At 53.9% G+C, this 16,044-nt stretch overlaps 1 protein-coding gene across 1 annotated transcript; it reads left to right on the top strand.

The window, feature by feature from the left end:
* The first annotated feature begins 5,964 nt into the window (after nucleotides 1–5,964).
* Nucleotides 5,965–15,723, top strand: PAX1 (paired box 1). Its single transcript, XM_059469685.1, has 8 exons — nucleotides 5,965–6,011; nucleotides 7,906–8,207; nucleotides 8,567–8,731; nucleotides 8,889–9,113; nucleotides 9,961–10,656; nucleotides 11,933–12,084; nucleotides 13,454–13,646; nucleotides 15,414–15,723. Exons 1-8 carry the CDS (start codon nucleotides 5,965–5,967, stop codon nucleotides 15,503–15,505), a joined length of 1,872 nt encoding a protein of 623 aa, XP_059325668.1. The 3' UTR covers nucleotides 15,506–15,723.
* Nucleotides 15,724–16,044: the final 321 nt, after the last annotated feature.

Genomic DNA, 16,044 nt, shown 5'->3' with positions numbered 1-16,044 from the left:
GGATGGATGGATGGATGGATGGATGGATGGATGGATGGATGGATGGATGGATGTCCCCTGTCACTCTCACTCTCTTGGAAAAATGCAAGAGCCAATCCATCTCCTAAGGGAGATATGAAGGAATCCCAGAAGATTTGAACCACTGAGCTTTTTGAGAAAAATCAATCCTGCTCAGGTTTATTGGCGGCTTTGTTAATCCCAGGGCAAGGAATTTCCTGCAGGAGAGCAGATCCCATGCGGATCGCTGGCTCTCTCTGGGCTTCCTCTCCTCGCTGCTGCCCAGGGGCTGAGCAGAAGGAAATGCTCTGGAGGTGTTTTCCCTCCATGCTGGCACAGGGACAGACGCGGGGATAAGGATCAGGCAGCCGCTGTTCTCACCTCAGCCCGCACCGGGATCAGGTAACCCTCCACAAACGCGGCTTTCAGCCTTTGTCCGGGCTCCTCCTCCCTCCAGGTGTCCATGCAAGGCCTCCTTTGATTTTTTTTTTTTTTTTTTTTTGAGGTGAGGAGGGTGGACACAGCCCCATGGAGGACCATCCCTTCATCCCACAGCTCCTTACTGGGCACATCACTCCCATTTCCCAATCCATCCCATCCCTCTCATCCCAGCCATGCTGCTCGGTCCCTGCAGCAGCCAGGCCTGGCCCTTGTCCCCTTGTCTTGTCTAAAGAAGGCAAAAACCTGTCAGAACCCAGGACATTCCTCTGGGTGATTCAAGACCCTGGCAGGGGGCTCAGAGACCTTGGCACGGAATCAAAAACTCCTGTGCCTTTGATTTTATCCCATGGAAACAATTCCCAACTTTGTGTGAAGATTTACAAGCCACAAGGGTCTGAGTACAGTGATAGTTAATTCGGGTGAAAATGTAGAATTTTGGGGGATTTAGAATGGGGGTTCAAAAAGCAAGATGGAGGAATCTGGGCGTGTCCTGTCTTTCTTCTTGTCCTTCATCTTCTGCTGTGATGGTGACACTTCTGGATTGGCTTAGAGACAGACTGTCTAACATAGGTGATAGATATTAGAAAATTATTGTAAATAAAGTACATGTAGTTAATAGTATAAAAAGTTAACACCACCCCAAGGGCGATCACAGCCCAACCTGCTGGTCAGACCTCAGTGGATCAGAGAAAGAATAGATGAAATAGATAAGGAAATAGATAGTTATAGACAAGGAAATAGATAGTTATAGACAAGGAAATAGATAGTTACAGATAAGGAAAAATAAACAACCCTGAAAAGCAGAACTGACGAATCCCAACTTCTTCAGTAGCGGGGCTGGGAAAAAAGAGACTTTGGGGTCATCTCAGCCACAGAAAACCCAAGAAAAACCCAGTGGAAGCCCAAAAACCTCAGGGAGGAGTTGTGCACGATGTCTGAGCATTCCCAGGGCCTGCCTGGCTGCCGTCCCACCGTGCTGCAGCAGCCGGCCCCTAATTGCATTGTTTCCGCTGATCCACGAGGAAATTATTTATGGGCACGAGGAGCCTGCCCGGCTTCCAGGGCCTTTCAACTTTATAGGAGTTTTCCATGGGCTGCTCCTGCAGGTTTGGGTTATTTTTACCCCCCAATTAAAGGGGGTTGCTCTCCCTCCCTCCATCGGGGGTTGAGTTTTTCCCTCTATCCTGGATGGGATGGGATGGGATGGGATGGGATGGGATGGGATGGGATGGCATGGGATGGGATGGCATGGGATGGCATGGGATGGGATGGGCTCCCCATGGAAGGATCTCGAGCCATGAGGCTCCTGTGGCTGGAGAGGGGCCAGCTTTGCCCTCAGCTCGTTTCTCCCCACTCTCTGCAGATTCTCTTTGTCCTTCCCTCTCCCGGCTCCGTGTCCCAGCCCTGGCATTGCTGATGGATTCCCAGGCCTCCACAAGCACATCCACTCCCAGAGCAAACAATCCCCCCCGAATGTCGCTGGAAAGGGCACATCCCAACCCTAAACATCCATTATTACCCTGGAATATGAACTGCTGGAGGAGCTCCATTTCCTCTGGCTCCTTTTTAATGGCTACCTGACACCCACAGTGCTTCCACACTGGGAAATTTGCTCCAAGACGCAGAATTGCCTGGCAAAACCCCCACCAACAGCAGCTTCTCCATCAGGGCAGCATCTCCAGGCTGAGCTCTGCTCCCTGTAGGATGCTCCTGGCCCCAAAACCCTTTTCCAAGCCACGGGAATGGCTGGGTACCCTCAGGGGGAGGGAACACAGCCTCATCCCAGTCGTATCCCGCCTGGAATTTGTTTTCCATGCTCCCACTTGGTTGGGTTTAGGCACACAGAGGGTTTTTTTGGGAGGGGAGCAGCCTGTGTGGCAGGAACAAACCGTGTGAGGTTGCTTTAAGCGCCCCTTGGAGCGGGGCCAGGAGCCCAGGCAAGGAAACGCTGGGAGCTTGTTTTAATTTAGTGGTGTTGAAGTGTTCGGCTGCAATTAAGCAGCTGACAATTAAACAGAACCAGTCATTAGGGCTGGTGGGACAAGCCCGGCAGACCAGAGGATATAAATTATTTCCAATGGGGAATGCCAGAGCCAGGCTCGGGATGGATGGGGATGGTTCCCTTCCGTGGATGTTATCTCTTGGTTTCAGTCAGAGGAATTCCATCCTGAGGAAGTGAATCCCTGCTGGATTTTGGAGCAGGTAAGGAGAGGGAAAAGAAGCTCATGGCAGAGGGTGTCCTGTGGAATTCCCTCCATCCCAGGGAGCTCCTTTGTCTCCCTGCCTGGGCTGGGTTTTGAGCTCCCAGCATTATTCCCTGGAGCTGATGCTCCCTTTTCCCGGATCCTGCTCCCCATGGAAGGATCTGGAACTATCAGGCTCCTGTGGCCCCAGCGCTGGGCCACTCCCAAGTGTGTTTTGGGGGACAATGACCCGATCCAGGCCGTGGCCTGAGGGAATTTCTTCACTTCCTGGGCTGCTTTGGAGGGAGGATTAGAACAGGAATTGATCCTTGATGGAGTGAAGGTGGAGAGGGGCACGAGCGGGAATTTGGGCTGGAAATCCCTCACCTCCCATGAGGAAATCACAGCTGAGAGGGGAGGGATGGGGCAGGCTCTCCAAAACTGCTGGCTGGGCATATCCATGGTGTTTATCCAGATAATTCTGGGATATCAGAGCTCCCAGACAACACAGAGGTCCCAACCTGGATCCATAAAACTTCCAGCATCCTGCAGGATTCTTTTACAATCCCAGAGCCAGGTAAGACGAGAAATGCTCTTTTAAGCCCCTCATCTTTCAGAAGGAAGACTTAAGCCTGGCTTTAAAGCCAAGCCTGGGTTTTAAGTGCATTCCTGGGACCTGCTGACGGGAGTGGGAAGCTCCCCCTCGGCTTCAGCAGGATTTTCCCGGCCTGAAATGGAGTCCAGATCTCCCGAAATAAATCCCCCCATCTCTGGAGCTGCAGAACCACACAGAGCCCCAGGAGCTCTCGTTCCCAGAAAAGGATCCAGCTCATTCATCTGCCCACATCATGTGTGTTAAATCCTGCTGACATCTCCCAGAATCCCGGGGAATAAATGGAAACCAGTGCCCGGAGAGCTGGCAGTGCCACGGGATGAGTGGCAGGAGCATTGTTTGTGCGCAGCCTTTCCAAAGGGAGCTCCCACTTCCCCCTTGCCAGGACAAGATGTGAAATTTCATTCCCATTTTATCCCAATTACTGCCTTAGAATTCTGGCACGGAGCGCTTCCGGTAATGCACAATAACTCCAACATCCCGGGTGCTTTCCCAGTGTTGGATTTAGGGGGGGAATTCCTCTGAATTCCCAGTCCATGCCCCCCATCCCAGATATTCCCATTCCAAGGCTCCATCCCACCACTGCTCTTCCAGGAGAGCAGCACAATTCACCTTACCAAAAACCTCGTTTGAACCAAAATTTGAGATTTTCTCAAATAAAATTAAACTTTTCCAGCCACTTTTTCTTACCTATTTCTCTTACCAAACAAGTCTGAACCCCCAAATCTTCCCCAGCTCAAAATGTATCTACTCAACCCCACAAACCTGCAAAAAACAAACCCACTGAAAAATCCCATTTTGCTCCAAAAAAGTGTTTCTACTCCTGGAGAAATCAGTGACAATAATTTATAAGGCTGTAAATAATTATTTTCTGGTTTATTTGGATGGTCTCCTGCAGATTCAGGGCAGCGGAGCAGTGAGGAAAAGTTCTTTTTATCCCCCCCTATATTTAATTTTAAAGGCCATGTGCTGTCAGGCAGGAATGGGAAGCAGAGGGACTTTTGGGATTCAGGAATCGGCTGGAGCGGACAAGGCAGCTCTTCACAGCTTTAAATCCCATTTTATATCCCCCATTCCCACACAGGGAGAAATAAACAGAGTTTTGCTGTGATTCTTCGGGGCCTTTATGGTGTTTGCAATGTTCTGTGCTGCTCACCTCGCTCTGGCCCTGCATCTTCGCACTGGGACGAGTTTCTGCTGGGAAATGAGCCCTGAAAAGAGTTTACCTGCCTCCAAATGGCTCCAGAACCCTCGGGAAATCCTCCGGAGCTGCACCAGGGAGCTCTGGATGGGCAGAATGGCACCCTGGGCACAGCCAGGGGCTCTGGAGTGTGGCACCAGCGGGAAGAGCTGCAAAGGGGACGTTGGAAAATCCAGGATTATTGAAATCAGTGTTTATATATTCAATAATTTAATATTCAGCACTATTGAATTAATATCCAGCCCTATAAAACGTTGTTTAAAATCCGCCTCCACCATCGAAGCTGAATGACCTTGAGGAAATCCAAGGGGGAATTCTGATTTTTTCTTCCTCTTTTTCTGGCTGAGCAGCCCGGCAGGTTCAGAGCCATCCCTGGGGAAATCCATGGATTATTTATCTCACTTTTCAGGCCGCCCCACCTCGTGTACACCCCACCCTCTTTCCTACGAGACCCTCTCAGGACGAGAGGATCCTGCTGGACCCATCCATGCCCCAAACGCTGCTGGATGCATCCATGCCCTAAACCCTGACTTTAACATTACCAAATCCTATCGAATCTCCTCCCAGCTCTTTCCGTGGAGGAGCAGATTCCCTGCTCTCCCCGTGCCAACCCCAGCGAGCCCCCGGGGCTATTCCAGCCTCCCCGAGGTGTTTTTCCACACATCCCGCTCCCTGCCAAGCCCGTGGCCGGGAGGGGGGATCCATCCCGCTAGGAAAACACCGGGAATGGCTTTAGCAGCCCCTCGGCCCCAGCCCCACGTGTTTGTGGGGTTTGTTTGCAGAGCCGGGAGCTGATCCCGCCTGGATTTACACCCAGCCAGGGCTCGCTCAGCCTTAAGCGGGAGCTCAGCCCGAAGGAAAATGCTGGGAGGAATTTCGTTTCTCTTTCAGAGCACTGCGGGAGCCAGGGAATATTCATTCCCCAGGGAGAGAGAGAGGGGGACACCTGGGCTCCATGGTTTTGGGGGGCTTCTCCAGCCTCAAGGATTTCATAATTCCAGGGGAATCCTTCCCTATGGGAAAGAGCTGTTGGCGTCTCACGGCACCTCCCGCTCCCACCAGAGGCCCCGCGGGTTTTCAGCACCCCCGGAGGAATTCCCAGCACAGAGGTGCCGGTTTTCCCGGGAATGGCGGCAGGGAGAGGAAGGAGCCCGGCTCTGCCCTTTCCCCACATTCCCGTCTCTCCCGGTCCTTTCCAGAGGCCGCTCCTCGCACGTCGCTCCCAGACGTGGCGAGCGGGATTCGCAGGGACCGACCTTCAATGCCCCCGCTCCTTCCAGCCCCAGGCTCCGCCGATAACCGGGATTCTTCCCCAGAAACTCGGTGTTTTTAAATATCGAGCCCTGGGAAGGAGAGGGGATCCCGGGCACATCCAGAGCTGTGGGATGCGGCTGGAGCCGCACATCCCCACGCTGCACTCAGGGCATGGAATGAGATTCCACAAAAAAAAAAAAAAAAAAGCCATTGAAACGGCTCCCGGGCAAAAAAAGAGGAGAAAATCCAAATAAAGACAAAAGCAAGATGGACCCATGCGATTTATTGAGGATTTTCAACGCTCCGCCCTGCCCTCGGATCGGCAACCTTTCCCATCAGGAATTTTTTATTTAAAGGCTCCGGGATCCCGCTCTGGTTTTTCACGTTGAGAATCTCTCATCAGAGAACGCAGAGGGATTTTTTAGGGAGAAAAAAAAAAAAAAAAAAAAAAACCCAAAAAAAACTCAAATGGAAAAACTTCCGGGGGGTTTGGTGTGGTTTTAATCCGGGTGGGTTTGAGGAGCCTCTGGCGGGGAGGGATTTTACGGGAGAAAATCGCTTTTGACAAATATTATTGTTAATTATCGGAGCTGTGGCCTTGACAGACCTGACAGAGATGCTCAGAGGGAAGCTCTGGAGAAGGATTTTATTTTGCTGAGCTCTCAAACGCTCCTCTTCAGCGACCAGGAAGATTTTTTTGGGATCCTCCAACTCCCTGTATTTGGGCAAAAGGCTGGGAAAAAAAATCCTGTTGGAATTCCGTGCTGTCTCTGACACACAAAGCACAGGCTGAGCCACCCAGCACTTTCTGGGGGTTTTCAGAGTGCCTCATCCCACAGGATTTTCCAGTTTGGTTTGATCCCGATGGAAAAGGAGCTCCATAAACTCCTGCTAGAGCCCCAGCGTTCCTGAATCAGCAATGAATTAATAATAATAAAATAATTATTATTTTAGCACAGGATGGCAGTATTAGATAGCAACACGACAATAGAATATATCATTATTATTGAATAATAATTTAACAGCTTTATTCTATTACAGTGTAATATTAATTATATTATTTTGTAACAAATAGTAGGGAATAAATACTGGTGAAACACCCAGGACCCCCTACCTTTAACTATTCTAATCTCCAGCTGCTGCAGCAGAACATCCTTGACATTCCTTTCCAATATCCTTGATATTTCCATCCAGTATTCCTGATAAATATATTAAAAATTTGAAAAAAATGAAAAAAAAAAGGGAGAAGCTTCCAGAGCTCCCTGCTCCTCTTGATTTTTATTCAGCAAAATTAATGACGTAAAATCGCGCCTGTCACCCGAGGCTCAGCCCGGCATGAAAATACCCATAAAATTCCAGCAGCTTTGGCAAAAAACAGGGAAAATTAAGGGTTTTAAAATATTTTTTTTTGCGCCGGATCGTGTTCAAGCTGGGAAAGAGGGGCTGGAGAAGGGAAAGAGGAGCCGGAGCAGATGGAAACCATCGCGACCAGGACAGGGCAGGGAATGGCCAGGGGGGAGCAGATTTGGGGGCCCGGTGCTGCTCCTGGAGCTCCGCCGGGAGCTGGACAGGGAGCAAATGAATTGGGATTTTCCTGCCGCATCTCACCTGAGCAGCCGCCCCTTTCCTTTCCCTTCTTTTCCTCTCTCTCTTTCCCAATTACTTTCAACAATTTTCTGTTTTCCCTTATTTTCCCTTAGTTATTTTTCTTTATCCTAATTTTAAAAACTATTTCCTTTTCGCTTTTATTTTCCCTTCATTTTTTCATTTCTCCAGCTTAACATCCCTTCATCATCTGCCTCTCTTCCCTTCTTATTTTTGTTTTCCTTTCTCGTTTTCTTTTCAGGTTGATTTCCCTCCATCCTCTACATCTTTTCCTTAGTTTCCTTCCTATTATTCCTTTCCCTCTTTTTCCCTTTCCCGTTTGCTTATCTCCCTTTCCACCCCCGCTATATCCGGGCGCGCATTCCTGCGGGGAATTCCTGGAATCCCGGTGATGTTCCCGGGAACTCGGCAGGGTTCGGGGAACGCGGGTGGCGTGCGGGGAGCAGGTTGGGGAGTCTTTTCCTTACGGGATTTTTTCCTTGGAAAAAACCTCATTCCCAGGCAGCGAGGGATGCTCCAGCACCAGGGAGGAAAAGGCTCCAGGGCTACAGGGGGAAAGGCTCCTCCACCAGGGCAGGGGACCCCCAGACCTCCCAAAAACCCATCCCCAGGGATCCGCAGGGCCGTCACGGCCGCACCTGCCCCCCACCCTTCCAGTCTTTTGCGGGAAACACTCACGGTATTCCCACCGAGCTCTCCGTGAGCGGGGATAAAAATCCCCGGGAATCCAGCCGCGTTGGACGGATTCGCCTCCGGGCCGGGTTTTTGGGGGCCGAAACGGGCGGATTTCGCCTCCAGCGGCTGAGCAGCAGCGCTTCCTCGGGGGAACCCCCCCGGGCAGGGATACGTATCCCCCAAAACGCGCCCGTCCCGTCCGGTCCGGTCCCGTCCGTCGGGGCAGGAGGTGGGGCAGGTGCGTGTCCGTGTCCCTGTCCGTGTCCGTGTCCCTGTCCCTGTCCGTGTCGGTGTCCCTGTCCGTGTCCGTGTCCGTGTCCGTGTCCGTGTCCCTGTCCCTTTCCCTGTCCGTGTCCCTGTCCGTGTCCGTGTCCCTGTCCCTGTCCGTGTCAGTGTCCCTGTCCCTGTCCCTTTCCCTGTCCGTGTCCCTGTCCGTGTCGGTGTCCCTGTCCCTGTCCGTGTCAGTGTCCCTGTCCCTGTCCCTGTCCCTGTCCGTGTCCGTGTCCATGTCCGTGTCCATGTCCGTGTCCCTGTCCCTGTCCGTGTCGGTGTCCCTGTCCGTGTCCGTGTCCGTGTCCCTGTCCCTGTCTGTGTCAGTGTCCCTGTCCCTGTCCGTGTCGGTGTCCCTGTCCGTGTCGGTGTCCCTGTCCCGCGTGGGGAGGCTCCGGGTCACCGGCAGCTCGGGGTCCGTGAGCCCCCGCCGTGTCCCCGCCGTGTCCCGGCCGTGCCCTCCCGCAGCTCGGGGGCGCTCGGGGGGTGCCGGTGGCGGCGGCGCGGCCCCGAGGGGGCGGGCGGAGGGGGCGGCTCCCCCGGCCCCGCCGGCCGCGGCCATTTAGGAGCGGGCGGGAGCCAATGGGCGGCGGCGCCTCCGCCGTGACGGCCGCGATTGACGCGGTTCCCACGTCAAATTGATCCCGAGGAGCGGCGGGGGCTCCCCGCGAGCGGGGCTCGCTCCCGGCGCCGCCAGGACCCCCCGGCCCGGCCCGGCCCGGCCCGGCCCGGCCGCCCCCCGCGCTCTCTATGCGGGCGCTGCGCCCTCCCCGCGCCGGGCCATGGGTGAGTGCGGCCCCGCACGGGCTCCGGGACGCTCCGGGACGGCTCCCGGCGGAGCAGGGCACCGGGAAGGGGCAGGAGGCGGCCGGGGGTGCCGGGAGGGCTCCGCGCTGCTCCGTCCTCCCCGCGCCTCCCTTCGCTTTCGCTCCGCTCCCTCCTTGCGAGTCCTTCTCCCGTTCTCGTTCTTTTGCCTTCTCTCCTTTTGTCCCGCTCTCCTTTTTTTGTGCCCTCTTTTCCCCCCCTTCGTCGTTTCTGACTTTTCTTTCTCTCCCATTCTTTCCCTGTCTTTTCTCCTCCTTCTTTTTTTACTGTCACTTTTATCTCACTTTTTTTTTCTGTCTGTATCTCTCCTTTCTCTCTCTCCTTCTTTCCCCCTTCCCTTGGGCTTTTTTCTCTCTCTCTTTCCCCTTCCCCTCTCATTGTCGTTTTGCTTTTCCCTTTTCCTTTTTCCCTCCCTTTCTTTTCTTCCCCTTCCTTTTTCCCCTTCCCTTTTCCCCCCTTCCTTTTTCCCCTTCCTTTTTTCCCTTCCCTTTTTCTCCTTCCTTTTTTCTCCTTCCTTTTTTCTTCTTCCTTTTTCTCCTTCCTTTTTTCTCCTTCCTTTTTTCCCCTTCCTTTTTTCTCCTTCCTTTTTTCTCCTTCCTTTTTTCTCCTTCCTTTTTTCTTCTTCCTTTTCTCCTTTTTTCCTTTTTTTTCCTTTTCTCCTTTTTTCCTTTTTTCCTTTTCTCCCTTTCCCCTTTCCTTTTCCCCTTTCCTCTTTCCTTTTCCCCCTTTTTCCTTTTCCCCCTTCTTTTTTCCTTCCATTTTTCTTCCTTCTTCCCCCCCCCTTTCCTTTTCTCCCCTTCCTTTTCCTTTCTTCCCTCTTTCCCTCCTTTCCCCCTCCCTTTCTCGCTTCCCCTTCCCCTTTCTCCCCTCTTTTCCCTCTCCCCTTCCCGCTGCAGCTCCATCCCCACCCCGCGGGCACCGCGGCCGCTCCCACCCGCGCCGTGCCCACCCGTGCCAATGCCGATCCGTGCCATCCCGCCCCGCAGAGCACACCTACGGCGAGGTGAACCAGCTGGGCGGCGTCTTCGTGAACGGGCGCCCGCTGCCCAACGCCATCCGCCTGCGGATCGTGGAGCTGGCGCAGCTCGGCATCCGGCCCTGCGACATCAGCCGCCAGCTCCGCGTGTCGCACGGCTGCGTCAGCAAGATCCTGGCCCGCTACCACGAGACGGGCTCCATCCTGCCCGGGGCCATCGGCGGCAGCAAGCCGCGGGTCACCACGCCGGCCGTGGTCAAGCACATCCGCGACTACAAGCAGGGCGACCCCGGCATCTTCGCCTGGGAGATCCGCGACCGCCTGCTGGCCGACGGCGTGTGCGACAAGTACAACGTGCCCTCGGTCAGCTCCATCAGCCGCATCCTGCGCAACAAGATCGGCCCGCTGGCCCCCGCGGGGCCGCCGCCGGCCGCGCTGCCCTGCGCGCACATTTACCAATACCCGTACCCGGGCCCGGCCGCGCCGCCGCCCGCCAAGGCCGCCCCGCACCCCGGGCCGCACCTCGGGGCGCCCCCGGTGCCGCTGCCCCGCTCCTGGCCCTCGGCGCACTCGGTCACCAACATCCTGGGCATCCGCACCTTCGTGGAGCAGGCGGGTGGGTACCGCGCCTTCCGCTGCCCTGCGCCCCCGCCGTCCTTCTTTTAGCCCGCTTTCTCGGTCGGTTTAGCGGTTTTTGTCTCTTTGTTTTGTCCCTTTGATTTTTTTTTTGTTCCGTTGGGTTTTTTTTTTTTTTTTTTGTTGTTGTTGTTTGTTTGTTTCGAGATTTTTTATTTGTTTTGGGTTTTTTTTGTTTTTTTTCTTTTTTTTTTTTCTTTTTTCTTTTCTTTTTTTTTTTCGTTTCGGGGGGTTTTTTTGTTTGTTTCGTGCCTTTCGGCTCGTTCGGGGATTTTTTTTTTTTTTTGCTTGTTTTCGGCTTTTTGTTTGGTTCGTGCCTCTTCGCTCATTTCGTGCCTTTTTGCGTCTTTCCTTCTTTTTTTATTAGTTTCAGCTCCTTAGTTTATTCGAGTTTTTGTTGCTGTCGTTTCTTTAATTTTTTGCTGTTTTTTCCAATTATTTTTTATTTCTTATATTTTCCTCCCCCCAACCCCCCCAATTTTTCCCCTTTTTTTTTTCTCCCAAGGGCCTCCCCCCTCTCCACCAGCCCGTCGGGGCGGCGGGGCCAGATGCGGCCTCGGCTCAGCCACATCTTGAACTTTTTATGAAAAATGTGGAAAATATTTTCCTAGGGATGATAGATTGCCGACCGCAAATTCGGAGCCCTGAATTTCTCTCCGCAAAGGGGGATTAAAAAAAAAAAAAAAAAATATATATATGTGAAAAGGAGGGGAAAAGAAGGGAAAATAAGAGGAGAGGAAAAATCAGGGAGGAAAGGGAAGAGAAGGCAACTCGGATCCGGCCTTTTGGATTCTTCCGAGGAATTTGGGAATTTTGGGGCTCCGGCAGCACCAAGGCCGAGCCCCGCCGGCTCCAAGGGGGGACAAGCGTGCCGTGGCAGGGGGCTGCGGGTCCTTTTATCCTTCCAAAAGCCCGAGTAAATCAACCGCATGCGTTTCCCCCCGCGCAATCATTTATCCTTAAAATTCCGATGTCACTTCTCCAAATCCCCTTCGTCGGGAGAGAAATTGGAGCCCCTAAATTATCGGGGATTGGGAATTGGGAGAGGGAGCGGGAGCGGGGGGAGACGGCGAGCGGGTTTTGGGGGGGACACCCCAAACTCTCCCCGCGCTGTGATCCCAAATTTCGGGACGCTGGAGGCAACGCGGATTCTTGTGCCCCCAGCCCGTGGGTTTACACAAGCAGGCGTTTGGGAAAGAGGGAATTCTCTCTGTTTCACCCCAAAAGCTGCTCGGGGCTGACGTTTCGTTCCGCAGGGGCTCTGGCTGGCGCCGAGGGGGCCGCGTACCCCCCGAAAATGGAGGAGTGGCCCCCGGGAGTGAACAGGAGCGGCTTTCCCGGGCCGGGCCAGGCGGTCAACGGGCTGGACAAGGCTGCCATGGACACGGGGGACATCAAATACCCGCAGGTGAGGGTTAGAGGGACACGGGGGACACCAAATACCCGCAGGTGAGGGTTAGAGGGACACGGGGGACATCAAATACCCACAGGTGAGCGCTGGGGACACGGGGGACATCAAATACCCACAGGTGAGGGTTAGAGGGACACGGGGGACATCAAATACCCGCAGGTGAGGGTTAGAGGGACACGGGGGACATCAAATACCCACAGGTGAGCGCTGGGGACACGGGGGACATCAAATACCCGCAGGTGAGGGTTAGAGGGACACGGGGGACATCAAATACCCGCAGGTGAGCGCTGGGGGGACACGGGGGACATCAAATACCCACAGGTGAGGGTTAGAGGGACACGGGGGACATCAAATACCCGCAGGTGAGGGTTAGAGGGACACGGGGGACATCAAATACCCACAGGTGAGGGTTAGAGGGACACGGGGGACATCAAATACCCGCAGGTGAGGGTTAGAGGGACACGGGGGACATCAAATACCCACAGGTGAGGGTTAGAGGGACACGGGGGACATCAAATACCCACAGGTGAGGGTTAGAGGGACACGGGGGACATCAAATACCCACAGGTGAGGGTTAGAGGGACACGGGGGACATCAAATACCCACAGGTGAGCGCTGGGGGGACACGGGGGACAGGAGGGGACAGGGAAGGACAAGGCTGCCATGGACGGCGACATCAAACACCCGCAAGTGAGGGCTGAGGGGACACGGGGACAGGAGGGGACAAGGCACATCAAATACTCGCAGATGAGGGCTGGGGAACACGGGGGACAGAAGGGGACAAGGCTGCCATAGACGGCGACATTAAATACCCGCAGGTGAGGGTTAGAGGGACACGGGGGACAGGAGGGGACAGGGAAGGACAAGGCTGCTATGGACGGCGACATCAAATACCCGCAAGTGAGGGCTGGGGGGACACGGGGGACAGGAGGGGACAGGGCACATCAAATACCCTCAGTTTGGCGCTGGGGCACACGGGGGACAGGAGAGGAGAGGGGAGGACAAGGCTGCCATGGACGGCGACATCAAATACCCGCAGGTGAGCGCTGGGGGACACGGGGGACATCAAATACCCGCAGGTGAGGGTTAGAGGGACACGGGGGACATCAAATACCCGCAGGTGAGCGCTGGGGGACACGGGGGACATCAAATACCCGCAGGTGAGGGTTAGAGGGACACGGGGGACACCAAATACCCGCAGGTGAGCGCTGGGGGGACACGGGGGACAGGGAATCGTGTCACGAGTGGGGCTGGAACGGGGCAGGGAAGGGAGAGCAGGGAGGGGCCAGGGAGGTGGGCAGAGAGGACAGGGAGCCCCGTCCGCGCTATTCTGAGCCCCCTGTCCCCTCTGTGTGCCTGTCCCCAGCCCGGCGCGGGGCTCTCCTCCATGGGCACCTTCCTGCCGGCCTGCGCGTACCCCCCCTCCGGCCAGCCCGGCGTCTACGGCGGCTCCCCCGGCGCCTACATCGGGCCGGGCCCGCCCTGGCAGCCGCAGGGGAACCCCCTGGGCCCCCACCACGGCGAGCTGGCCATGGCCTTCAAGCAGCCCGGCGGGCAAGGTGAGCGGCGACAGAGGGGGACAGCGCCGGGAGGGACCCCCGGGCTCGGGAGGGGCCGCCCCGTCGGGGATGGGAAGGATCCATCCCGTTTGGAATTGGAATTTCTCTGCCCGCCAGGGAATGGGGAGGATTCCCGGGCTGCTCATCTCCCCCGGAATGTAAGAATGTCGGGGACAAAGCAGGAGCCTTTCCCCGCGTTCCCCCATCCCACCGATTCCAAAACAGAAGCCTTGACAGGGAGGCATTAATTCTCAGTTATTACCTATTAATCATTAACTGTCAGCAATGATTTAACGATTTGTTTATGGTTATTAGTTATCGTAATTAACTGTTGTTTTATTTAATTGGCTCCCGCGGTTATTAATGAATTATTTCCCTCCGAGCGCTCCGCCGGGAATCCCACGGGAGCAATTTGAGCTGTCCGAGGGGGGGTTGCTTTTATCTCCCTTTAATTATTTCGCCTCATTAATAGATCTCGATTCCCTCGTTTTTAAAAATCCCGATTTTTCCGCCCTGGCTATAAAATCCCCTTCGACATTTTTGTCATTTTCCCCGCATTATTTGACTTTCTATCATTTTAATTAATTAGCAATTAATTCCCCGTTTATTCGTCCTTTTTTATGTTGTTTTCTCCGGCGTTTAATTGTTTGTTGTTGTTGTTTTCCCTTTTTTTTTTTTTTTTTTGTTTCATTGAGTTTTTTATTTATTTGGTTTTTAATAATTTTACCGTTTCTAACCTGCTGTGAGTCGTAACCTCAGCTGCGCCGGGGAGAAGCAATTGAGGGAGAAAATAAATAACTCAAACCGATTATTTATAGATTAAAAAAAAAAAAAAAAAAAAAAAAAGAAGAAGAAAAAAAAAGAGGGAGAGAAGGAAGGAAAATGAATGAAAAAATGGAAAGAAGGAAAGGAAAAAATAAGGATATAAAACGACCACAGTCACCTTTGCATATTTAACATATTTTCGAGGTATTTAAAATTATTTGCAGCCTGAATTTTTTGATTACCCAATTTTTAAGCTGTTTTGTCCCCAGACTATCTCTAGACCTTCGTAGGTTTTAAATTTGTTGGTGGGGTTTCTTTGCGTGTGGTTTTTAAATTGATTTTTATTTCTCTCTTTAATTTTTATTTTAAAATTTCCCCGTTTTTTCCTTTGGATCGGTTCTCTTGTTCTGCCACTTGTCTGGGACGAGGAAAATCGGATTAAAATTGGTTTGTTGGATTATCCGACAAACGAGCTGGAGGAGGAAGGGTAGGGTGGGCTGGGGGTACCCGTAGCGAGTGGGAAAATTGGGAAAAGGCAGGAAAGAAGGAAGGACAACCCAGCCAGGCAATTTCAGCCCTTTCCCAATTTCCTGGATTTCCCTCCCTGCTTATCCCCGTGCCTCCAGCAGCCCCGGGACAAATATCCCGATCCCTGAAGGCAGAATTCCCGAGCGCTGAGCCGGGGTGGGACGGAGCTCAGCAGGAATTCCATCGCCTCAGGAATGGTGCCACGGTCCTGTCCCCTTCCCGGCACAGTCACCGTCCAGGACACCCCAGATTGTAGGAATTTTTAGGGATGTGTTCTGTGCGTGGCTGGGGCTGGTCGGGGCCACCTGGCCAGGTCCCCCCGTGTCCCCGGCAGTGCCACCAGCGCTGTCCCTGTCACTGGGGGTCACATTGGCTGTTGGGGGCTCTGGGGGCGGTTTTGGGGTGTCCCCCCCGCGCTCGGAGCGCCTCCATGCCCTGCCTCGTCTGTCCTTCTCCCCTCTCCCCTTCCTGCAGGGGTGGACAGAAAACCGCCCAGCCCCGCGGGGAAAGCTGCGGAGCCCCTGAGCGCCATCCACGGCATCGCCATCCCGACCTCCTCGTCCTAGAGCCGCCGAGCAGCGCCCAGGGACTCCTGGAACCTTGGGATGGGCTCCTGCAGCCCGGAGCGGGGACAAGGGACAGCCCGGGCGGTGACAGGTGACTCTCTGCCTCGGCACACCCGAGGGCATTCCCGGAGGGACGCTTGGCCTCCACTGGATCGGAAAGGGATGACGGAAGAGACTCAGTTTTCCTTTATTTTATTTTATTTTATTTTATTTTATTTTATTTTATTTTATTTTATTTTATTTTATTTTATTTTATTTTATTGTATTTTCTCCCCCTCGCTTTCAGTTTTTCCTTCTCCTCCCCCATACTCCCGAGGACTGTTGGGTGCCGTGATTGCCTCCCTCCCTCCGGGAGCATTCCCGGCTCTGTCCCAGCCCGGGGGAGCAATTCCCGGCTTCCCCAAGGGGCACCCTCCGTGCTGGAGCCCTTTCTCCAGCCCCTTCCCAGTGCCTCTGCCCCGCCATGGAAACGGACCAAAATTCCAGGACTTTTTATGGGATATTTCTATAACAAGGAACCTTAATAAAAAGTGACAACA

This window comes from Ammospiza nelsoni, chromosome 3 (genome assembly GCF_027579445.1).
Source record: "Ammospiza nelsoni isolate bAmmNel1 chromosome 3, bAmmNel1.pri, whole genome shotgun sequence".
NCBI lineage: Eukaryota > Metazoa > Chordata > Aves > Passeriformes > Passerellidae > Ammospiza > Ammospiza nelsoni.
The sequence above is the reverse complement of the archived record's forward strand: the minus strand, read 5'-3'. Positions and strand labels throughout refer to the sequence as shown.

Coding starts and splice junctions, on each gene's coding strand:
- PAX1 (XM_059469685.1), top strand. CDS start 5,965: ATGCGATTTATTGAGGATTTTCAACGCTCCGCCCTGCCCTCGGATCG. Junction 8,208..8,566: donor CGGGGCAGGAGGTGGGGCAG/GTGCGTGTCCGT, acceptor TGTCTGTGTCAG/TGTCCCTGTCCCTGTCCGTG. Junction 13,647..15,413: donor CAAGCAGCCCGGCGGGCAAG/GTGAGCGGCGAC, acceptor CCCTTCCTGCAG/GGGTGGACAGAAAACCGCCC.